General features: G+C 41.6%; 1 protein-coding gene across 1 annotated transcript in view; it reads left to right on the top strand.

Moving 5' to 3' along the window:
• The window catches only part of DRAP1 (DR1 associated protein 1), a 57,775-nt gene extending 33,380 nt beyond the window's left edge, over window positions 1–24,395 (top strand). Inside the window, exons 3-7 of the mRNA XM_077456367.1 lie at window positions 10,216–10,309; window positions 16,555–16,674; window positions 16,821–16,911; window positions 17,004–17,092; window positions 24,099–24,395. Of these exons, the coding sequence (XP_077312493.1) occupies window positions 10,216–10,309; window positions 16,555–16,674; window positions 16,821–16,911; window positions 17,004–17,092; window positions 24,099–24,234 (530 nt within the window). The 3' untranslated portion in view covers window positions 24,235–24,395. The remainder of the gene's footprint in view (window positions 1–10,215; window positions 10,310–16,554; window positions 16,675–16,820; window positions 16,912–17,003; window positions 17,093–24,098) is intronic.
• Window positions 24,396–25,290: the final 895 nt, after the last annotated feature.

Raw genomic sequence — 25,290 nt, forward strand, 5'->3', positions numbered from 1 at the left:
TTTCTTTGGTGTGAACCGGCCCTTAATCCAGGTAGTTGTATCTGATGTGGGGGAATTTCTTTTAGGCAACACTCATATCTCAGATCAGTTTAATGTGCAGGGGGGAAAGTGCCATCCAGTTTTATAGGTTCTAGAGGTTTTTCATTATACATTTTTTGTTCAGCAGAAAGCCCAACACATTTTCAGGGGTTCTGAATGTTCCCCTTTATCAGGTCTAAAACATGCAGTAAATATCTGATATGGTTTACTTTTGGGTTAAAATATATTTCTAATTTTCAAAAATATCAACTTCAGACAATAATAATTCATGAAAACCGTATAATTTGCAGTTGTGCCAAAAAAGCACAGTAATGGATACACTTTATTTGAATAACAGTGAATAATACAGGTATAAGGCTGACCATAGATTCTACAATTTTCTTCTACAATTTTTCTTTAAAAAAAATGATAAACCATATAAAATTGGTCAAAAATAAGCACTTTCAATTTGTATGCAATCGGTAGGCCCTAGCACTACCGTACGTGGTTGAAGGTAAATCTAAAGGAAATTGAACAAGAAAATTGTATAGTGTATGGCCAGCTTAAAGAGGAAGTAAACCCTGATGGGGTTACTTCCTCTTTGTCTCCCTGCAAAGGTAAAGCATAATGGGCTACTGTGCATCGCATAGTAGCCCATTATGTGTCACTTACCTGACACAGGAGCCAGCGATGTCACCGCTGTCCCCTATAGCACGGAGCGTCCATCTTCTTCCGGGTATCGCTGCTACAGCCACTCACAGCGCCGGAGCAGCGATGACATCACTCCTGTGCATGCGCACAGGAGCCACCACTAACGGCATATCACCGTTAGAAGCAGCATGTCCAGTGTGCCTGCACACCACTGTCTACGGTGCATGCGCCATAGACAGTGGTGCCTGTCTTTTTGTAAATATCTCCTAAACCGTGTAGGTTTAGGAGATATTTCTTGGACCTACACTTTAAGGCTTCATACACATGGCATTACAAGCGCCATGTAATATGCAGAGCCTGTGTAATGGGTCTCCTTGGACCCACAGCTGCAACACATACAGCCCAGCCTAATGAGATGACTTTAGAAAATGTGACTGTATGCGGTTATGAGCTGGGGTTGTGGAAAGCGCCCACACGTGCTCAGACATATGCTTCAAATGCAAAGAGTGTTTATTTGGAACATACGTTTCTGTGCTTTACGGAACCCCTGCCACATTACTGCTTACAATTGCATTTTCTAATTAATCCCAATGGACAGCTGTAGGCATCAGTTGCCAGTACTGGGAGAGTGAATACGCAGATTCTGCATGCTGTACAGCTGTATGCATGAAGCCTGAAAGTAAAAATCACTGTAATATAAGTGGACATGATAGATGAAAGATGTTAAAAGAACAATGGTTAGGGAGAGGACATTGAGCACAATGTAAATTGATTGTAAAGCGCTATCTTTTTTTTAAATTAAAAGAATAAAAAACATGTTCTATTTTCCTGCTCTGGTATTGCACAGAGCGGCCTTGAACCTTCTCTTCTGGGTTCCCCCACCGGCTTTCTCACCACCACCACCTCCTGATTACACTACCATACGAAGCTACTTGCTATGGGGCGCACCTGTTGGCTCCCTCCCGAGCCGGGCTGTGTGTGTTTCAGCCGCTCCTCTGTAAAGATATTTGCCAGCACACCATGGAATGACATAAAAAGCGTCCAAACGGGTAATTTATTGCATGATCACAACACAAGGAGAGTTCAACCTTTCAAAGTCATGCAGGACCCTTTTGTCAGCCCCTCCTCTGCTCCCTCATCACAGAATTTGATGATGTATGACTCAGCTGCACTTTGGGCATAGCCCTGAATCGAGATACAACTCAGATAAGTAGAACAGGTGGAGAGGAGAATTTATAACCAACGGGACATTTTTTAACTTATTGTAGGGTGCATTAAAGTATAAGTTCACCTTTTATAACATGTTACACCCATATTCGGGATGTAACCTGTTATGAATGCACCCACCCCCGCACCTCCCCAATCTCCTCTGTGCCAGCTAGCGGGGGTTCTGCTCCACCTGCTAGCTGTCAAAAAAATGTTTTTAAAACGTGGCCGTGCGGGCTGGGGGGGTCGTCTCCGCCCAACCAGCCGCGTCACTCATTCACAACGCTCTCTAACTGGAAAGCTGCAAGGTCCGGCAGCCTTTGTGGATGTCGGCTTGAAATTTTCAATGAACTACCATGGTGCTGTGGTAGTTTATTCATTCTTCCTGTCAGCGTGTATTGGCTTCCTCGTATAAGGAAGCAGGTACACTGAGGGGTCTGCAAGAGACATGCATGGTTTCAGTGATCTGCTGATCGCTGGTGCAATGCTTTACAGGCTCCTGCAACAAAAAATAATAAATGCAAATTTTTTTTATTTTACCTGCAAAAAAAAATGTGCATTTCTTCTTTTTTCTGTAAAGGTCAACTTATCCTTTTTAAGGTAAAAAAAAGTTCTGCCTTTAGAACCACATTAATGGGTAACAGGAGTATATAGGAAAGCCTGCTCTAGTCTCTGGCAAACCAGCAAACTTTTATTTTACAATCTTTCTTTTGCCTTGTCTTTTTTTATTTTCCTCTGCATTCTTTACTATTTTTCTTTTATATGATTACTTTCACCATCCTCAGTATAAAGTGTATCTGTTTTCTTCTTGGCTTCTATCCCTACTACTTAACCTTACATTTCATCTGCATTTGCAACTTCATATGCATCTACTTTACTCTCATTGATGCTATTTACTAACATTGCATCCTTTCACATGCCTCAACTTGCATGCAGTCGTAGCCAAAAATATTGGCACCCCTGCATTTCTGTCAGATAATGCACCACTTCCGCCCCAAAAATTGTTGCAATTACAAATGTTTAGGCATTCTCATGTTTATTTCTTTTGTTTGTTTGACATAAAAAAGTGGAGAAGCAAAAAGCCAAATCTGACACATTCCATGCAAATCTCCAAAAATGGACTGAACAAAATTATTGTCACCCTCAATTTTAATATTTGGTAGCACACCCCTTGGAAAAAATAACTGAAATCAATCGCTTCCTGTAACCATCATTGAAATTCTTGCACATCTCTACTGGAATTTTGGCCTACTTTTTTCTTTGGCCAACTGCTTCAGATCTCTCAGATTGGAAGGGTTCCTTTTCCCAGCTGCTGTTTTGAGATCTCTCCACAAGTGCTCTACGGGATTTAGATATGGACTCATTGCTGTCAAGTTCAGTACTCCGGTGCTTTTGTCTTGAACCATTTTTTGGTGCTTTTTGACATGTGCTTTAGGTTGTCCTGCTGTAAGACCCATGACCTCTGAAGGAGACCCAACTTTCTAACACTGGGCCCTACATTACACCCCAGAATTCTTTGGTAGTCTTCAAATTTTATAATGCCATGCACACGGTCAAGACATCCAGTTCCTGAAGCAGAAAAGTAACCCCAAACATCAGTGAACCTCCACCATGTTTGACCTGTAGGGACTGTATTCTTTTCTTTAAAGACCTCATTTCTTTTTCTGAAAACAATAGAATGATGGGCTTGAAAAAGCTGTGATTTTGTTTAGTCTGTCCACAGCATATTCTTCCAAAAGGATTTTTATCAAGCACCAGGCTGTTTTTTTATGTTCGTGTCAGCAGTGAGGTCCTCCTGGGTCTCCTACCATAGCATTCCTTTTCATTCAAATGGCGACTTATAGTGTGAGCTGACACAGTTGTACCCTGTGCCTGAAGGCCAACTTGAATTAGTCTGGAAGTTGATCGAACAATCCTTTGTTGCAATCTTGATCAATATTTCTCTTTCTCTAGTCCTCTTCCAGGGTGGCATAACCTCAGAGATGACTGGTCCACCTGACAGGAAACACAATCAACATACGAAGTTAAATGGCCCCTCCCTTCCCCCTGCACCTCAGTTCTTGATTGTGTTTCCCGGCAGCAAAACTTTATTTGTCTTTTACAGACCTAAAGCTGGTAACGGATGGTTAGCCCCCCCCCCGGGGGTTGGACACCAAAGTCGGGGAGGGCTGCGGGTCTAGCCAGGGCCCAGTCCCCTCTCAGGGGGGCCCCATGGGTACAGAAGGGTATCCCGGAAATCCTGTGAGCACATACCTCATACCTTACATTCCACCCAGTCAGGCACAGGGGTTCTGAAGGAACCAGAGCTCGTGCTGGAGTCTAGGCCGCTGAAGGGGTAGAGGACATCGGTACAGCTCGGTACCGGTGGTGCTGGGCAGGGACACTTGGGAGTTGAAATTTCCATACCATAATGAATGCTGTAAGACTCCTGTGTCAGGAGTAAGCGTTCCGGCTGGGTGGAGTAAGATGGAGCCATTTCCGTTTCCGGGCGCTGTCGCTTCCGGTTTCCGGTCTACGCCAAAATGGCACACCCGGAAATGCTAGAGGCCGAATCCTCCTTCCGATGGCGGTTCCCTGACAAAATGGCGCGGAGGAGGAGCAGACACCACAAGACTCCGGAGAGACAGGCGGAGGCCTCGTTTTTTTTTTTTTTTTCTTCTATTGTCTTCTGGATCGCTCCCTGGTACGGAACCAGCAGGTGCAGATATGGTAAGAGAGGAGGACACAGTCGTACCCTTAGTCCAGGAAGAGGCCACAGGTGACGAGTCCTCTTCCGTTTGGAAGGTGATGGAGTAAGAGGAGTCTTACTCCCCCCATGGGGGAGGGGGGGGCACAGGAGAAGGCCTTAAAGACTATTTAAGTTTGGATTCTGTCTTGTCTCCCTAGAACCTAGCGGCTCTGCTGAAGGGGCTCACAAGCCTAAGAGTAAAAACCCCCCTCCTTCCAGAACAAAAAGGTGTGGGAATTGTAACAAAGCTCCCACAAGACAATTTTTTTTTTATAGGTGCATACATAAACTGTCGAGTAAGGAAACTTCACAGGTTATGAAGGACTTCCTTGCGGTACAGTCAGATGTTTTCTACCCTCCAGTGTCTCAGGACAGTTATAGCACCTAGGGAAGTGCCGACGACAAATGACAGAGAGATCCCGTCCTCTAGAGAAGGCTCTTCTCAGGAAGGTACCTCTGACAGGGGTCAGAAACCCTTACAGAGACCTCCGTCCTCTGTCACTTTGGGCGTTGAAGAGTTGAAGGACCCAGAAGAGTCAGAGGAAGATTTGTTAGAGGGGGAAAACTCAGATTCTGAGAGCCAGGATAGTGACAGTCCTAGAGCTAGTAGTGACCTATTTCCCTTGGAGGACATAAGGCAGTTACTCCGAGCAATTTATGCTTCTGAGGATATCCCAGAACCTCCGGTTCAGGTGACAGCCCGGGATGGGATGTACATGCGATTGGGTAAACCTCAGTCCAGGGTATTCCCAGTACATCAGGCTCTAAAGGAAGTGATTTTGAGGGAGTTGAATGAAAGGTTCTTAAACTCAAAACTTGGAAGAGAAGGTTTCCCTTTGGGGAGGAAGAAGAGCAGAAATTCTTCAAAACCCCCAAGTTAGACGCAGCCCTGTTACAGGTCTCTAAGAAATCTGACTTGTCCTTTGAGGACCCAGATAACTTAACCTCCCTGGCGGTATGTTTCATTCTGGTTTTAGGTGCTGAAAGCGGTACAATTATTTTGCATGGAAATTTGGCGTTTTTATATTTGTAGTCCTGTAATTCTTAGGAATATCTCTCTTAAATCTATTCAAACCAGAGTCTAGCAGACATCCCGGGTATGATAAAGTTTATAATATAATAAAGAATAATAAAAATTATTCAATAATATAATCAAATCCTAAAACACTGAAAAGGGACACTTTTTGGTTGCTATGGACAATCTCCAAATTTCAGGCAGAAAAAACAGTATTTATAATATAAAAGTGCATACAGGGCACTGCACAGACCACTAGGGACAAAGGGGGTGTGTATTTTTTTAATACAGTACTGTAATCTGTAAGATTACAGTACTGTGTGTGTTTTGTGTCTTTTTTACTTTTTTGAATTTGGCACCGATCTCCGCTCCCGTGCGCCGTAATGTCGCAGGGAACGGAGCTCGGCGGCATTCGGCACTGTGTGAATCGAGCGGAGGACAGCTCGATCACACAGAGCGGAGGACATCGCTGGATCCAGGGGACAAGGTAAGTAACTCCCCCCCCCCCTGTGTCCTCCCTGCATCCAGCGGTAGGATCCCGAGTCTAGCTCGGGATTACCGTTAGGAAGGTTAAAGGACCAAATGGACAGATGGGCTGAGACGCTTTTGAGAAGAGCGTGGGATGCCAATGCAGGAGCCATGGCTCTTGCCTTGGCGTCAGCATGCGTGGCAATAAATGTGGATGCATGGTTAAGCAGGCTCTCTGACCATGTCTCTAGAGGGAGTGAGTCTAATGAAGTCACAGATTCTCTAGAAATAATAGTTAAGGCTGTGGCATATTTTGCAGATGCGGCAGTGAAAACTGTCAGAAGCACGGCTAAATCTGCCGCCCTCCTTAACTCCGCAAAAAGGGCCGTCTGGGTCAAGTTGTGGGAAGGGGACCATATGTCCAGATCACGGCTCTGCAGGTTGCCATGTGAGGGTTCCCAGCTTTTTGGACCTGGCCTGAATCGGGTTCTGTCACGGTCAGCAGAAAAAGGAAAAAAGTTCCCGGTAAAAGCCAAAAGAGAGAGGGGCAAGAAGTTTTTTTTCCTACAAAAGTTGGCCTGCTCAGAATGCAAACTGATCCTGATAGCCCCGTGGTGGCCAAAGAGGACATGGTTTGCTACTCTCAAAAAATGGTTGGTTGGTTTCCCCTCCGTTCTGTCTTCCAGCCAGTCCCCCCGATGCGGGGTTCTTCAGTCTGACTGCATGGCCTTTGAGAAGGAGGTCCTTCTCAAAAGAGAGGGTAGAGACCCTCTTGGGCAGCAGGAAGCTTGTCACCAGGAGGATCTACTCGCTTTTCACATTGGTGCCGGGATAGAGAAGTGTCTTATCCTTCGGTACCAGTGGTGCTGGATTTTTTGCAATCGGGGTGGATCAGGGGATTGCCCTTAACACCCTGAGGGTACAGATGGCAGCCTTATCTGTATTTTTGAACCAGAGGCTCACACTTAAGCCCCCAATTAAGAGATTTCTACTGGCAATGGAGAGGTTAACTTCTGTCAGGACTAATATATTCCCTCCATGGAATCTAACACTGGTTTTGGAGGCGCTGACGAAAGCACCTTTTGAACCAGCTCAGGAGATTTCAGTTAAGTTTTTGACACTTAAGTTAGCTTTTTTTTACTGGCCATCACCACAGCCAGAAGGGTTAGCGACCAACAGGCCCTGTCCATTAAGGAACCTTTTCTGTTGATACTAGAGGATAGAGTGTTTCTCAGGCAAGACCCATTATATCTTCCCAAGGTCGCATCTAAGTTTAATAGATCTCGGAGATCATTTTGCCCTTCTTCTGTGATAATCCAAAAAGTGAGAAGAAATGTATTAGATGTCCGTAAAATGTCTGTTGACATACTTGGCATGAAGGACTACAGAAAGTCGAATCACATTTTAATTTTATTTAGTGGCCCTAGAAAGGGAGGGCAGGCATCTAGATCTATTGTGGCTCGGTGGATTAGACAGACAGTAAGATTGGCCTATGAACAAGCAGGTTCCCCAGTACCAGTTAACCTTAAGGCCCATCAATTAACCTTAAGGCCCATTCACTGAGATCCTTGGCGCCTTCTTGGGCAGAGAGAGCGGGGGCCTCAATAGAACAGATCTGTCACACAGCCACTTGGGCGAAGCAGGATACCTTTCTGAAGCATTATAGAGTGAAACTGCTTGTCCATCCTCTCGGGTTATGCCGTCCTGGAAGATGACTAGAGAAAATTGACAGTTACTTACCGATAACTGTTTTTCTGGGATATCTTCCAGGGCGGCAGGCCTACTTCCCACCCATGTTTTAATATAAGTACTATGGGAAGAGTTTCTCTCTGTTACCTGGATAACCTATTACTTTGGGAGAACTGAGGTGCAGGGGGAAGGGAGGGGCCTTTTAACCTCTTATGTTGATTGTGTTTCCTGTCAGGTGGATCAGTCATCTCTCTGGTTATGCCTTCCTGGAAGATATCCCAGAAAAACAATTATCGGTAAGTAACTGTCAATTTTTGTCCACGTCCTGGGAGATTAGTTACAGTGCCATGGGCTGTTCATTCCTTGATATTGTTGCGCACAGGGGACACAGGAACATTAAGATCTCTGAAGATGGACTTGCAACTTTGAGGTTGTCCATGCTTTTGAAAAATTATTGTTCTAAAATCCTCAGACAATTCTTTGCTGCATTTTCTCTTCTCCATGGTCCACATGGAAAACCGAGACACACTGAAAGGTTGAGTAAATTTTTCACCATTTAAATTATTTGCTGGTGTGATAACTACAGTATATTTTCAGCACCTGTTAATTGATACAGGTGAGTTTATTAAAAAATAAAAGGTGCATCACAAACTTGGAATGCAATTATTTCTTAATGTTTTTAGAAGGTGCCTATAATTTTGTCAATTCCATTTTTTTAAGTTTTGCATTTTTGTTTTTCCACTTTTTTGTCATACCAATACAAACAAAAGGAATAAACATGAAAATTCCTAAACATTTGTAATTGCAACAATTTTCTGGGGGCAGTGGTGCATTATCTGACAGAAATGCAGGGTTGACAATATTTTTGGCCTTGACTGTATTTTACTTTGTATTTACTTTACTTTATTTTCACTGTCACTATTTGTCCATATTGGACTATTAGCTTGGTACCAATAATGTACCTCTAATGATGTGCGTCTCACTCTTTGTGGTTGTTGCTTCAGTCCTGAAAAATGTTTGATTCATGCACGCCCTGAAAGTGTTGTAAGTATTATGATGGTTTTTTTTTTAATGAAGGTTTTATTAACATTTGTCTCTCTGTTGTCCAGTTGGTAAAGGAGGAGTGGGGGGAATGTAATCAGGATATATATATATATATATATATATATATATATATATATATATATATATATATATATATATATATATATATATATATATATATATATATATATATAAAATTATACCTTCCTTCTGGCTAGCAGACAGCAAAGACCTTTTATTTGAGGCACAAGCTGGGAGCAATGAAACAGAACGAAGGTTCCACCAACTTTTTGTTGTAAAAGGGAACAAAAGCCTGAATCAAACTATCTGAATCTTAGGTATGCCTTTTTCCGCCCACTCCTTGCAAAATAGTACATTCTTGAGATGTTGCTGTCACACATGAGGCCTATAGAAGCAGAATGAAAATGTAAAATGCTGTAATTTATTCAATTACTTTCACGCAGCTGTTCTATTGTCTTCCATTGCTATACAAGTGGGTTGCAGTATAGATGGGATCTGTCATCATTGTCTTTAAATGTTGCTTGTGATGGCTAGAAGTGGGTTTGGCACTGCAATTTAGTGATGACAATTTCTTTTCTAAGTATTTTGTATCTTAAATCCCATTTGAAGCCTCAGTTTTGTTTTTGTTTTTTGTGTTTTACTGCCCAGTGCTCCAATCAACAACCACATCTCAGGAAATGTTGGACCGCTGGAGACCCCCTGTGTGAGAGCAGCAGTCCAGCTCTCCAGTATGCTGCTGGCAAGTAGCTTTTACAAATCAAAAATGCATACACCTGGTAAAAATAATTTTAAAAATACCATATCCTTTTATTTGTTATGTAGCCTAGCTACATAATAAGTTTAAAAAAAAACAAAAAAACTAAGGCTTTAATTGGGCTTTAACTACTTACATTGTATAGCTTGTGTATTTTTTTTCAGGAGGAAAGCATGGATTTTCTCAGATAAGCACACCCCCCTGCCTGCATGTCTGAGCTAAGGGCAGATAGATTCCAGGAAGTAAATGCTACATGAATCCTCTGCCCTTACTCAAAATGCTAGAGGGGTGGTTTGTAAGTCATTTTTTGGCAAAATAAAGAATGGAGACTTGGATGGGTATGAGTTTGCTTTGAATGTTAAAAATTAATTTAAATGGCATATTTTTTTTTGTTTTGTTTGTAGCGCTTAGATGCACTGTAGTTCCACTTTAAGCAAATTTATAGGCATATTGCAGATTTTAATGTGTACAAAACAAAAAGATCTAGAGAGGAGCTGGTTAAAGCAGACCTTTTTCATGTGGATTCAGCAAACTTGCCCTTGCAAGTTATTTGTATCTTGGAAGAAGGTTCACACTTTAAATGGTATTTTTAAATAATTGTACTCCTTGACACAGTCCTAGCTCGTGCACTAGAGTTGTTCCTGGAATCACTCTTAAAGAAGGCCTGTCAGGTTACACAGTCTCGAAGTGCCAAGACCATGACTACATCACACCTGTAAGTTGTGTGTGTGTGTGTGTGTTTGCGTGTATATGAATGTGTGCAGTTATATATATATATATATATATATATATATATAATTAATATTGCCTTGCGAAAGTATTCGGCCCCCTTGACCTTTTCAACCTCTTGCCACATTTCAGGCTTCAAACGTAAAGATATAACATTTTTATTTTTTGTGAAGAATCGCCAACAAGTGGGACACAATTGTGAAGTGGAACGAAATCTATTGGATTTTTTAAACTTTTTTAACTAATAAAAAAATGAAAAGTGGGGCGTGCAAAATTATTCGGCCCCCTAGCGTTAATACTTTGTAGAGCCACCTTTTGCTGCGATTACAGCTGCAAGTCGCTTGGGGTATGTCTCTATCAGTTTTTCACATCGAGAGACTGAAATTCTTGCCCATTCTTCCTTGCAAAACAGCTCGAGCTCAGTGAGGTTGGATGGAGAGTGTTTGTGAACAGCAGTTTTCAGCTCTTTCCACTGATTCTCGATTGGATTCAGGTCTGGAGTTTGACTTGGCCATTCTAACACCTGGATACGTTTATTTGTGAACCATTCCTTTGTAGATTTTGCTGTATGTTTGGGATCATTGTCTTGTTGGAAGATAAATCTCTGTCCCAGTTTCAGGTCTTTTGCAGACTCCAACAGGTTTTCATCCAGAATGGTCCTGTATTTGGCTGCATCCATCTTCCCCTCAATTTTAACCATCTTCCCTGTCCCTGCTGAAGAAAAGCAGGCCCAAACCATGATGCTGCCACCACCATGTTTGACAGTGGGGATGGTGTGTTGAGGGTGATGAGCTGTGTTGCTTTTACGCTAAACATATCGTTTTGCATTGTGGGCAAAAAGTTCGATTTTGGTTTCATCTGACCAGAGCTCCTTCCACATGTTTGGTGTGTCTCCCAGGTGGCTTGTGGCAAACTTTAGACGAGACTTTTTATGGATATCTTTGAGAAATGGCTTTCTTCTTGCCACTCTTCCATAAAGGCCAGATTTGTGCAGTGTACGACTGATTGTTGTCCTATGGACAGACTCTCCCACCTCAGCTATAGTTCTCTGCAGTTCATCCAGAGTGATCATGGGCCTCTTGGCTGCATCTCTGATCAGTCTTCTCATTGTCTGAGCTGAAAGTTTAGAGGGACGGCCAGGTCTTGGTAGATTTGCAGTGGTCTGATACTCCTTCCATTTCAAAATGATCGCTTGCACAGTGCTCCTTGGGGTGTTTGAAGCTTGGGAAATCTTTTTGTATCCAAATACGGCTTTAAACTTCTCCACAACAGTATTACGGACCTGCCTGGTGTGTTCCTTGGTCTTCATGATGCTCTCTGCGCTTTCAACAGAACCCTGAGACTATCACAGAGCAGGTGCATTTATACAGAGACTTGATTACACACAGGTGGATTCTATTTATCACCATCAGTCATTTAGGACAACATTGGATCATTCAGAGATCCTCGCTGAACTTCTGGAGTGAGTTTGCTGCACTGAGAGTAAAGGGGCCGAATAATTTTGCACGCACCACTTTTCAGTTTTTTATTTGCTAAAAAAGTTTAAATTATCCAATAGATTTCGTTCCACTTCCCAATTGTGTCCCACTTGTTGGTGATTCTTCACAAAAAATAAAAAATTTATATCTTTATGTTTGAAGCCTGAAATGTGGCAAAAGGTTGAAAAGTTCAAGGGGGCCGAATACTTTTGCAAGGCACTGTATATATAATGCAAGAAAAAGTATGGGAACCCCTTGAATAGACAAACGCAATGGGGTTAATTTACTAAAACTGGAGAGTGCAAAATCTGGTGCAGCTCTGCATAGAAACTGCTTCCAGTTTTTTTTTTTTTTTTTTTTTTTTTTTTTTTTTTGGTCAAAACCTAATAGAACAAGCTGGAGTTGGAAGCTGACGTGCACAGCTGCACCAGATTTTGTACTCTCCAGTTTTAGTACATCAACCCCACAGTGCTTATGCTGATAACACACAAACAATTCCAGTTTCTTGTCTTTATTGAACATACCCATTAAACATTCACTGCCGTGCTGGAAGGAAAAGGTAAGTGACTCGATAGACTATATTTACTTCAACAAAGGCTAATTGGAGGCAGTCATTTGCTCACCTGGAGTCCAGCTAATGAAATTTGGATGCGAGGTTTACAGCTACTTTGATGAAAGATATTGAAACATTTTAAGATTGCTGTTCATAGGATGCATCAGCTGATCTGAACCATGCCTTGCAAAAAGGAGCTCTCTGAAGACATATGATCAAGAGCAATTGTTCTACATAGTGCTGGAAAGTGATACAAAGCAACTCAAGGCTTAGGCATCCATCAGCGGACAGTTAGACAAATTGTCTATAAATGGAGACAGTTTAGTACTGGGGCTACTCTTCCTAGAAGTGGGCGCCAAGCATAGATGATGCCCAAGACACAACGCAGGGTCATCCATGAGGTAAAGAAAAACCCATGAATAACAGCTAAAGGGCAGCACAGTGGTCTAGTGGTTAGCACTCTCACCTAGCAGTAAGAAGGGTCGCTGGTTCAAATCCCAACCACTACACTACCTGCCTGGAGTTTGCATGTTCTCCCTGTGCCTGCGTGGGTTTCCTCCCACACTCCAAAGACATGCAGGTATGTTAATTGGCTTCTGTCCAAAATTGGCCGATGTGAGCGCACAATGTACAGGGATGGGGACAATTGCAGACACTCACTCAGGTTGAACTGGATGTCTTTATTCAACCTTACTAACTATGTAACTATGACATGAAGACCTCATTGAAACTGGCTAATACCCCTGTTCATGAGTTTACCATATGTAAGTCTTTGGACAGAGGTAGGATATCCATGGCAGGAACACCACAGAGGAAGCCACTGCTCACCAAAAGAAAACATTGCTGCTCGCTGAAGTTTGCCAAAGAGCACCATTGCAAACAACAACGCTACTGAGAAATGTATGGCGCAGAAAGGGCACAACTTGCCAACATCCATGCATCATCCCAACGGTGAAGTATGGTGGAGAAAAAAACATCATGATTTGGCCTTGTTTCTCTGCTTCAGGGCCTAGACCACTTAACATCATCGAGGGGAAAAAAGGAATTCCCAAATTTACCAAAATATCCTACAGGATAATGTCAGTGTGGCGAAGCTTAGTAGAAGTTGGATGATGTAGCAGGATAATGACCCTAAGCATTGAAGTAAATCCACCACAGGCAGAAAATGAAAATATGCCATTTGGAGTGGCCCAGACTTTAACACACTAGAGATGCTGTCGAATGACTTCAAGAGTCTTTCACAACAAACATCCTACAAACATGAGGTGGAGCAGTTCTGTAAAGCGGAATGGTCAAAAATTCCTCCTGAACGTTGTGCATGTTTGATCCAGAGCTACTGAAAGTGCATGCTTGAAGTCATTGCTGCCAAAGGAGGTTCAACCAGCTATTAGCACAACTTTACCCCAAACAACTTGACAAAAAAATGTTTTTTTTAGCATGGAACATACATTCCACATTATTAATTATGCTACCAAAATTAGTGTGTGCTGTAAACTGCCTCCAGCATTGCTCCTGTTTTTTCCTGCTGGAGGCTACCATTTTACTGAAACTCGGAGCCCCTGAGCAGCTGTAAAATTTTAGGCTGTCAGCAGATCGGCTTCTAGTGGCTCTAATTTTAGAGAGCAACTGAACGTGTGCAGAGCAGGATGAGACGGTGTATAACTGGATTTTAAACCGCACTTTTTATGTTTTCCATAGCTTTACCTGCAAAATGGGCCAGTCGGAAGTGAGCTTAATTTTCTGACTTAAGTTCCATTTACTTTCTTACTTTTTCCTCCAGCACTGTGAATGTTTAATGTGTGTGCGTGTGGTCATATATTTGACTTTTTGGGTAGGCTGTGTAGATTCTGTACATTCCAGGTCACTGTCCTCCCATATTTTTTAGGTAAACCTGTTATGAGGGGGACATGGAGACAGCCATTGCTGAACTTTCTGAATCTACTGGATGTCATGCTGACTCTTACTTCAATACATTCGACCTGCATCATGTATGCGGATAGGAATTTCTGACTTTTCTCCATTTATCTTGTTTGCTTGTTGTGGGTTAGTGGTTCCGAAAGTCCAAAGCCAGTAGGTCAGCATGCCAGGTATCAGAAGGAGGTCAGTGGTTGCAGTCTCTGCATTTGCTGTATTGCAGGTTTACTCTTAACATCCTCTATTTGACAATCGGCTGTCCAAATAATGCTGAATGCTTTGTTAAATATGTATTCATTCAGATGTTAAAATGAAAACACAGAAACATGTTAATTTTCTCCTAAAGTATAACACGTAAAGAAATCATATGCTGCCTTGGCAAAATACATATACAGCTCCTGCCAAATTTCAGATTTATCTGCCTTTCAAATTTTAGATTGACAAGATCTCTCACTGATCTTTTTATATACAAATTTCCTATTTTATACGGGACTAATAAGAGACTTGGAGATGAGCAGCAGATGTATTTTGCCTGTGACATCTGTTTGGCTAGTCTATGTACTATAAAATATTTTAGCAGCTAAATCGACCTTTCAATTATGCTGTAATGATTCTGCTTGTTTTTCAAACCGACATATAAATGGTCTGTTTAGAATGTGGAGAGGAGATAAATCACTGCATGGTAATGTTAAATAATAAAGAAAAAACAAAATGTTACTTTAGATTTCATTTGCCTATAATTAACATGTGTGAGGGGTTTCCAAATCTAGGATATGAAAGTCTGTCTATTGCCAAACTTTTTATTTTAGTTTGGGGTAGAGTGGGGAAGGTTTAGATCTCCTATCAGGGTTTACTGCAGATAGCTGATAGCTGAAAAGGTGTGGGCAGCCAGAATTGGTGAGCACCATTGTAAAGGACATGATAAACAATTCATGACTAACATCTACCTACCATCTAATATTTAATGCAATCCTTCCTTACTATATTTAGCAAACTTTGTACATAATATGTTTAATTTTAGAGGTCATTCAAACCATATAGGCGTATCCAAGTGCACACAGTTTTTGTGCATTTTTGGCAGCCCATTAATTTCAATTGGCTGCCGAACACAAAAAGAGTACAGCAGGCACAAATAGTAAAGTTGCAGCACACCAGACCCCACAGTATTGACATGCTTTGCTTTTTGGTGGCTGCACATACAGCTGCGTTTGCTAGATGCTTGAGGTGCCATTAGGAATTCATAACACCCTCTCATCGCCCTTTTTTTTTTTTTTTTTTTTTTTTTTTTTTTATTCTGTATAGAGCAAGGGAGGGTTATAACCTGGGTCAGGTGTTTGTTTATTTTATTTTTTTTTTTCACTTTTTTTATGTCCCATTTTAGAGAGCACTCTTCACTTATTGTCCTATAGCCATACAGGAAGTGAGAGGATATCCCTACAAATGATGGGAATCCCTTGGGGCCCCCAGGTCACCAGAACTAATGATTTCCCCTCTATTACTCTTCTTCCAAAATTTGGGATTTTCTTTACTTCAGATTCAGATTTTTCTTCCTTTCAAATAAGATTGTCAATGTAACTTTTAGATTGACATGATCTGTCACTGATTTTTATATACAAATTTCCTATTTTATACAGAACTCATTAGAGACTTGGAGATAAGCAGCAGATCTTGAATTGGCCCTGGCTAGGTTCACACATATGCGGTGGGTTCAACAAGCTATTCCTTTTGAATGGGCTGATGTACCTGCAGTAAAAAGGTCCCTGCAGCTATTTATAATCACAGCTGCATGGAAATTGCATGGTGCTTCTGCACCAAGTGATTTCCCACACTCAAACGCACTGCATTTTCAGATGCATGGGGGGTGTCCCATTAAGAATGAATGGCACCTCTGTGCGTCTGCTAAAAAGCAACGTGTTTTGGCTGGGGGTGTGCGAATGTTTGAAATTTACACACCTATATGTGAACCTAGTCTTAACACAGACATACAGAGGTATATGGTGTAAACCCAAGTGCATCCCTAATTACTGCAAGAAGTGTATTAGTTGGGATTGGTATGTGTAACTCCTTATCCATTGTGCTTACAACACACACTCTTCCTTCAGGTGTTCAAGGCTGGTAATCATGGCTACTATACTTATCAGTGCGATTCATTATTTTTTTCTTCTTGGAATAATTGGACATTATGCAGCAATGCTTGCCAAAAGTTGAGGCATATGCGGGCCCCCTAGAGTAAACAGCTTGGCTACCACTAACCTATATCATTCTACTTTGTTCTGCCTTTCACAGGAAACAGTGTATAGAACTTGAACAGCAGTTTGATTTCTTAAAGGATCTTGTTGCTACAGTCCCAGATATGCAGGGCGAGACAGAAGACAATCACACAGAAGGGGAGAGAGTATCACGGAGGTAGGATGTTTACACCTTTTACTGTGAAAATTGCTAACATTTTTGTATGGCCAGTGGTAATTGGGCATTGTTTTTTGAGTCTACCCTCTGATTCATGAGCATACTTTGAGCATCACAAAAACATATTTTAATTTATGTTCCCAAAGGGGCCGAAAACCTGGAAGCAGCCGAAAGAATGGTGGTACAACTATGAAGGGAAAAGACAAAAAACAATCGGAAACAGATTCAGAGCAAGAGGTAGGGCTTTATTTTTAGTAGAATATGCTAGTGGCCTCTTATTTTTGTAACCTGATTAATTTTCAATATTATGTAATACTGTATGTTAACAGGATGATTCTGAAGGCACAGATACAGAAGGTGAAGAAGACATGTGTATGACTCCAACTGCAAATATGCAATCACATGCAACATTTCAAAGGTAAATTCCTGTGTCTTAGATTTGACCTAATTAGACAATATAGCTTCCGTGTGGGAACCATGAAGTTCAAATCAAGTGTGCAGTGCTTTTTTGGTTCTGTACTAGGTAGAATCCATTATTCTATTTAGAGCATATCATTTTGTGTATATTGTCTCTGACAAAAGAAGAGCAGTCATCTTCTTTCTCTGCTTGTAGCAGGTTTTTTTCTCCATTTACAAAGGTCTGACTGTATGGCTAAAGCTGCCCATACGCTAGTAGATTTTTAAATTAATGTTTGTTCAAACATTTGTAAGTAACTTCTCCATACATTTGAATCTCTTTCAAAAATACTTCAAAAAATGTTTGCGTTTTAACATTTAACACAGTAAATGGACTTTCCCCAAACTAAAATTACATGCACTGCTAGAAATGTGGTTAAGAAGACCATTCCATCTGGCTCCATCAAATTCTCTTGTCACTGTAGACAAAAGTGAACACCAATTTATTTATTTTTTTTCAACTTTTAGCTTAGGCATGAGAGTATCACAGTTCAACTGTTTTCAGAAGGAAGCATACATATAGGAGGGCTTTCTGACTCTCAACGTTTTTGGAAAGCACACCCTGTTTGCTGTTGAGATCTTTTATGTTTAGAGCTGAATTCTGGGCACAAACAAATTCTCTTAAATATATTCCACAATAACCACAAAGGATAAAAATACATTTTGTATGCATCAAACACCTTTTGACAGTTCAGATATTACCTTGTAGAAATAGCAGTGACATCATGGCTGCACTGTACAAAGCCTGTGCAGACAGATAAGCTGTGGGAAGGCACTCCAACAAAGCTGCTTTTAAGTGTAATGCTCATGATAAAAACCTTTCTTTCAGTACGCTGCACTGCCAAAAAATGGTGCATGCATGATGATAGGCACCGTATGCAAACAAATGAGTTAAAGGCACTGTTCTAAGTGACTATATATAATCCGATTACTGTGATTGGTCATAGAAAATTATATATTCTCTACTTCTTAGACCTGCACATCTTTACTTTCACCACCATTCATATAAAGCATATCCATTCTTTTCACAGCTCTATCCTCCTCCTTCTTCTTTTTTTTTTTTTTTTTTTTTTTTTTACAAACTTTTATCTGCATCACTTGTATATTGTACCCGCTTTATTCTCCCTGTTCATTTTTATCCACTAGTACTATGTTTGTTTGTTTTTTTTGTTTTTTATTCCCTGGCCCTATACAACTAGCTTGGTTCCTGTTTCCCTGCCCATTAAAGCTGAACTCCAGGTAAAAACAATATTGGGGCTTTAGTTTGGGTATCAGTAAAGTACCTCTAATGATGCGTGTTCCACTTGTGGCTATTGCTTCCTTCCTGAATACTGTTAGGTTTACATGCCCCCTGACATGTAAGTGCTGAACTTCTGCAAAGACTGTCAGGACTTGTAGTTTTACTATTCACAGAACACTGCTTTTTTATAGTTTGTGACAGCCAGTGGGGAAGATCTAGGGTCAGTGCATTTGTAACATGTGACACCCTGAATATGGGTGTCACATGTTAAACAAAGGTGAACTTGTGCTTTAACCACTTAACGCCAGGCAACGTATCAGTAAGAAACCGGAAGTGACAATGACAAGGGGGCCTGGCCAGTATGTGAAATGGAGCGGCTGCATCTCAGGAAGGCTCAGATCATCCTGTCTCTATCCTGCAGTGTCTGAGCAGCTGGGGCAGCTGTTAACACTTACTGCCTGTATCCGAACACTTGCCCGCCTTTCTGATTCACACTGATGCCAGCCAAGTATCGCTCTTGCGTCCCAAGGTCAGTGAAGAAGAGCCCTGTGTCCTCTCAACCTCGTGGATTTGCCATCTTGCCTTCTTCCCCCTCATACTCCATAAGCACTGCAACACAGTATGTATCCCATAGTAGCCCGGACATGACTGTCTCCCTAGCAGCTCTCTACCTCTGCCTGCAGCTTTATCCTCTGACTCCACCAACAGTGATCCTGCAAGCCATAGCCTCCTGTGAAACTTTTCTCATGGAGAGCATAAATTATTTGGCCACAGAGTACAACTTAATCCGCCATAATCTCGACAAATTTTGTACCAACCTAACTAAAGCTGAGGGGCAGGTTTTGGCAGTTGAAGTTACCACACATGCCCATGTGATCACTATAGAGGAATTACAGGACCAGGTTTAGTGGCTTTCAGATGGGGCGGAAGACGTGGAGAACTGCTTGCAGAGATGTGAGGATAGTGAATCGTTTTTTAAGAGACCTCCTGAATTTGACATTAGTTTCTTCAGCCTATGTAGTCGAACATGTGCATCAAGTTCCTATGGGCCTCAGTTGCCTTGGCACCAATCCTAGGCTGTTTTTGGTAAGGTTCTTGATCTATCAAGATTGCATCTTGACAACAACTCTGAACAAGCCGCAACTCCATTTTGAGAACGCCAGGGTTATGCTTCTTCCAGACTACTACGCTGAGATCCAGCGCCTTCGGAAAATCTTCCAAGGTGTTCGCAGATGTCTTTGAGTGAAACGTTACACCTACAACATGCTTTATCCCAGGTATCTCCAAGTAGTCTATGAAGTATCTATGAAATTCTTCGTAACCCCAGACGACTGTCTGGTTGGAAACCATCTGAATCACTCTGCTGTCTTGTTGATCCCTTTGTGGCTTTCCTTCCTGTTGTTTTTTTTTTTTTTTTGCCTGGGGCTTGCTCATCCTGCCTCACATGATGGTCATTACCCTGGGCAGTGTAGCTCTCTGGCACCCACATTGACTTTCCCCCGCTGGACCTCACCACCCCTGGTTTTACTATGTGTCATTGCAGTATTCCTGGATGCTTGTTGGCACCGCCCCGGATGCAGACACACACTACCTCTCCCTGAAGAAGCTCAACCACCCTTAATGAGCATGCGTGTGCCTTGGTTGCATCCCCCCTTTTTTTTTTTTCTCCACTTCAGAAAATGTGATATACGGGCCACCTACTGTGGACTCATGGGGTGCTGTTTTTGTATTCTTGTTCTGGTTTTGGGAATAGTGCATGTTCGGCGGCTGGTAGCAAGGGTATTTGCAGAGACTGCTACATTTTTCTTTTAACCATAATTTAGGGATCCTTGGGGCCCCAACCTTTTTTTTTTTTTTGATGATAGCTCAGATATTGTTTATTTATTTTAATCTTCTGTCTATACCGTCTACTGTTATTTGCAGTGGATGCTTGGTACTTGGCTGCCGGGGAGGTGTTAGTTGGCTTTCTCCATTTTTCTTCCCTTGAGATTGCATCTCATTTTCCATACCAAATATAGTTGATGGATTCTATTAATCTCATCTCCTGGAATGTCAGGGGTCTGAATTCTAAAATTGAGAGCCCTGGTTTTTCAATATTTGAAACGTTACAAACCACACCTCGTTTTCTTACAGGGAACTCCTCTCACTGGCAGCAAAGGCCATCCATTACACAAGCCATGGATCCAGAAAGTTATTTATGCCTCCTACTCGGTATATACGAGAGGTGTCGCTATTTTGGTCAGCAAATTGTTCTTTTGCAGTCAGTCGATGGTTACAGACCCAGATATGCGGCTGTGGTATTACTTATTAGGAAAGTCACTTACCTGTTTCTCTTTCTCTATCTATCTATCTATCTATCTATCTATAGATATAGTTGACAAGGTGTTGGTTTTACATCCCCATCGAACAATCATCTGTGGTGACCTTAACTCAGTGTTAGAACCTCTGCTGGATGCTACTAATCCTAATCGACAGTCCAGCCCTGAACTCTGAGCTTGGCTGGAGGCCTTTTGATTTTACTGAATTGTGGGGGTGGACAAGATCTCATTCCACTACTCTTCCCCTCGTGGCTTTGTGGTTTGTATTGGCCTAGCCCTGGGTTGTCCCATGATGACTAAACTTGCCGCAGCCACTCATCTTCCTAGTGGGATTTTAGTTCATTGCCCATAGCAACTTACATTTTCCATCTACCGCTGTGCTAGACCCCCATGGCATCTTCAATCCAATTGACTCAGGGACCCTGATATTTGAGCTCAGATTAAAGATAATATCACGCTCTATTGGGACCTCAATAGGGATACTGTGGGCCCTCAAATCAAATGGGATGCCTTTTTTAAAGCCTCCTTGAGAGGTCAATAGATTTCCTTGATTAAGCACCATAGGAGAACCTCCAATACTGTTCTTTGGGACCTTGAAGGCTCTTTGAGAAAAGCGGAACAGGCCTTGGCACTGGACAAAAAAACGGGAAGTTGCTTGTGAACCTGTTTGCAAGTAGCTTTCCTAGTACGACTGTCCCTGTGAGACTTTGTAATCCCTTCTTTACAGAGATTCAAGAGCTCCTTATTCTCACTCGAACCTTGAGCGCTACGATTCGGGCATGGCATCGAACGGGAGTCTTGCATCCTACAACATCCCATGTTGGTCTTCACATTGCCCGCTGTGGAATAATTGGACTCTTCCCCAACTATTCAAGGTTCATGAGCAAGTCATATGGGCGTCAAAAGGCATAAAGAAGCTAGGGGGATATGGTCGCTAAGGACTTTCTTTCCCCATTCTCAGTCTTACAGGCTAAATACTCCTTACCCAACTGGTATTTTCATTACAATTACATCATGCCTACACTTCTGAGTTAGGTTTGACAGTCATTACCCTTTGGGAAATGGATCTGAAGTGACTTCTCTGCACTGATTCTATTCCTAAGACCCATTCTGTATTTTACCAGGCTGTACATCCACCTCTTCCTGCAAGCCTAAGTGCAGGGAACGATGGATGATCGATGTTCCTGACCTGGACAGTGATGATTGGGACGATGTCCGGAATTCTCTTTCAGTACCTTATCTCCGTGAGAGGTAAACTGATTCAATTGAAAATTGTTCACTGCATTTATTTGATGCCGGATATGGTGAGGAAATTTGGGGTTACTGGTTCCTCGGGTTGCTGGCGCTGTTCTAGGCCACATGCAAACTTTATTCACATCTTTTGAGCTGTCCCATAGCGTGCCCCACGAGTTGAGTCTGCTTGCCGGGTTTGTTGGAGCCCTTGGCCCCCCGCAAGGTCTCAAAAGTGCTTTTGAGTGTGTTTATAATATGCTAACTAAATTATAGTTTTGCACTGGAAATCGTCAAATCCCCCTTCCCTGCAGCAGTGGAAATCTCTGGTTACTGCATTGCTTTCCCTGTACAAGGCTTCCTACAGCAGTAGAGGTTGTCCAACTAAATGTGACAAAAACCTGTGGTTGGAGCAAGAGGAAACTATTACAGAACTGTCAGTGTGATCGTCCCCTAAGGTCCTCTTTTGGTATAACCTTTGGGGGTGCTACCTCTTAACCGTGTCTCTCTTTGAGTGACAGGGCCCCTAATTTTGTTTGTGCATTTCAGCCTCTATCATCGTGGAAGCTTGAAGATCTGTCGTTATTCCTCCCGTCCTATGGTGTTAAATGCATTAACGCTTTCTAATCTTATCTTACCAAAAGGCCTTTACTTTTTCCACAAATGTGTTTTTAAAAACCGTTGCACAAATACTGAGTGACATAAACAAATGCAACACCGTCATTTTATTCTCTAGGGCCTTTGCTTTAAAAAAAAAAAACATTGTTTTGGGGTTCTATGTAATTTTCTAGAAATAAAATGCCAATTTTTACATGTAGGAGAGAAGTGTCAGAATAGGCCTGGTTTAAAACAAAAAAAACAAACACAGGTTCACAGGCACAGTGTGCAGAGCGGATCTGAGCTACTCTGCAGCTTGGCTCTCTGTGACCTGTATAGCCTATATAACCCTTCACCTCCCTTTATGCACATCTCCATTTTTCCACTGTATGTGACCTGTACATCAACCCATTAATTTTCTCCTCCTTCCTGCTTATGATCTGTATCTTTTAGATTTGGTGCTCCTTTACCAAGCTCCAGGTTTTAACCAGTTCAATACTGGGCACTTTCACTCCTTTCCTGCCCAGGGCAATTTTCAGCTTTCAGTGCTAAAATTTTGCAAATGGGTCATTTTACTTCTGCACTGATTATCAGTGTAAACTATGTGCTGAAAAGCTTGCTGGTTAATGGCTCTCCTATCCTCCCACAGACAAACAGTCTGTTTACATGTGATTAACTGTGATTGGACACAACTGATCACATGGTAAAGGGCCACTGTGATTGGCCCTTTTCCCACGATCTGTGATCAGCTGTGCCGAAGGAAACAGCAGTCACAGAGCATGTTCGTTGCACGCCGCAGTGTTCTGGGAGGATGTCTGTGGATGCCCTCCCAGAACTGGACGACCACGCTGTAGCCGTCTTTTGCCTATAGAATTGGTTGGGAAGTGGTTAAACTCCTTTCCCATGTTTCTTCTTTTCCAAAAAGTGGGGTGCTTACTGTCTAAAAATAAATAAAAAAAAGGCAATTTTGGGGGTGATCATACTGTCCTGCCATTTTTATTTTTACAGAATTCAGGGGAAACCTTTTTTCAAAATGTCTTTTTTTTTTTTTTTTGTATAGTTAGTAAAACAAAAAGCAGTTAATAAATTCCACAAAAAGAAAGCTTTGTCACAAAAACAATATAAAATAATTTGGGTACAGTGTTGCATGGTGGAGTAATTGTCAAAAAAAATAAAAAAATTAAGTATCCCAGCACTGAAAACTGATAAATGGTCTGGTAATGAAGGGGTGTGACAGGCTGCTACTCAGGTAGTTAAGCACTCAGAATGGCTCTTTTACTTTAGAAGTTTCCAAGGGAATTTAGACAAGGAAGCAACTATAAATATGTTGTGTGCTACCATTGTCCTGCTGCCTTCAGCATTTGCAGATGGGCAGTTTTATAAAAGCAAATTTATGTGTAGCATATAAAGATTAGGGTTCTTAAACTTTTTTTTTTTTTTTTTTTTATGTTTATTAACTTTGATAAAAATGTTTTGTTGTTTTTTTTATTTTTTTTTGTCTCCATCATTCTATTTATGTACAGTTTGGTAAGTTTTAACACAAAGTTGTTCAATTCACCACCGCATATTATTTTCTCTTTTAGTCCCCCTCCGGCTCCATCGTTCCTACAGTTTCATTCTGTTCCAGTAATGCCCCCAGCAGCTTCTGCTTTGCCCGCTATGCCAGCTCCGTTGCTGTCCACTGCTTGTGAGGAGGAGGAGGAAGATTATGACTCGTAGCCTCTGGACAGATCCATTTAATTCCGTTTTCATTTATTTGCTTCTTTGGTTTTGTTTTATTTTGGTTTTTAAACTAGGCCCAAGGGCCTTGGGGTTTGGGGGGAGGGGGTGATAATGAAAAATGTGTTCTTAAATTTATTAAAAAAGGATGTGGAGGAAAATGTATGTTGTATTATTTATGCCAGACCTCAAATCCAGCAGTAAATGATTTTTTTTTCTGCTTCCCTTATGTGAGAATCAACAATGCATTTTAGTGTTGGGTTTTACTGTTTACCCTTGCTGTTTTAGTACAATGATTGACATATTAGAAATGCCCCTTAGAACTAATTCTGGATCATCTCATTATTTGCATTTCTTTTAACTACCCTACTCACTTTTTATTACATTGCTGTTGGCGCTGTAAAAACTGTAGAATCAGCTATATACAGTATACAGCGCTGTGTTCTGACAATGGGACAAAGACTTCCTGTCCCATTCCCAGAACAAAATCGAGTCTGGATAAGCGCTTTGACAGCCATTTACAGAAAGCTTTGTATTTTCTCAGTGAATATAGGGCTTCCTCTGATTAGCTGAGGTAGAGAGCATGACATCATCCGCCCACCCCTCCACCTCAGCCAATCAAGAGGAGCCCTGTATTCAATCAGGAAATACTTCCCCCCCCCCCCCCCCCCCAAATTACAACTTTAAAAAAACCTGCCATGCCTCTAATAAATACCCTGGACTGTCTACTTTTTCTACTTCCCAAAAAGGGATAATTTGGGAGGTATTTGTACTGTCCTGGCATTTTTGGGCCTCAAGAAATGAGATCAGCCTTCAGTACATCAGGATTGATACATTTTCTGATATATACCATAGTTTGTGGACTCTCTTTCATTCAGACTAAATTAATATACACTGATTTGGGTTTTTCACCAAAGAAATGTGGTTGAATATATTTTGGCCTAAAGTTATGAAGAACAATTATTTGTTTGCAAAATTTTAAAACAAATTAAGAAAAGCACTTTTCCAAAATTTCCAGTCTTTTTATTTTTTTTATTTTATTTTTTTTGTTTATCA

Source organism: Lithobates pipiens, unplaced genomic scaffold (assembly GCF_037356315.1).
Source record: "Lithobates pipiens isolate NorthernLeopardFrog02 unplaced genomic scaffold, aLitPip1_a1.2 Scaffold_10, whole genome shotgun sequence".
Lineage (NCBI taxonomy): Eukaryota > Metazoa > Chordata > Amphibia > Anura > Ranidae > Lithobates > Lithobates pipiens.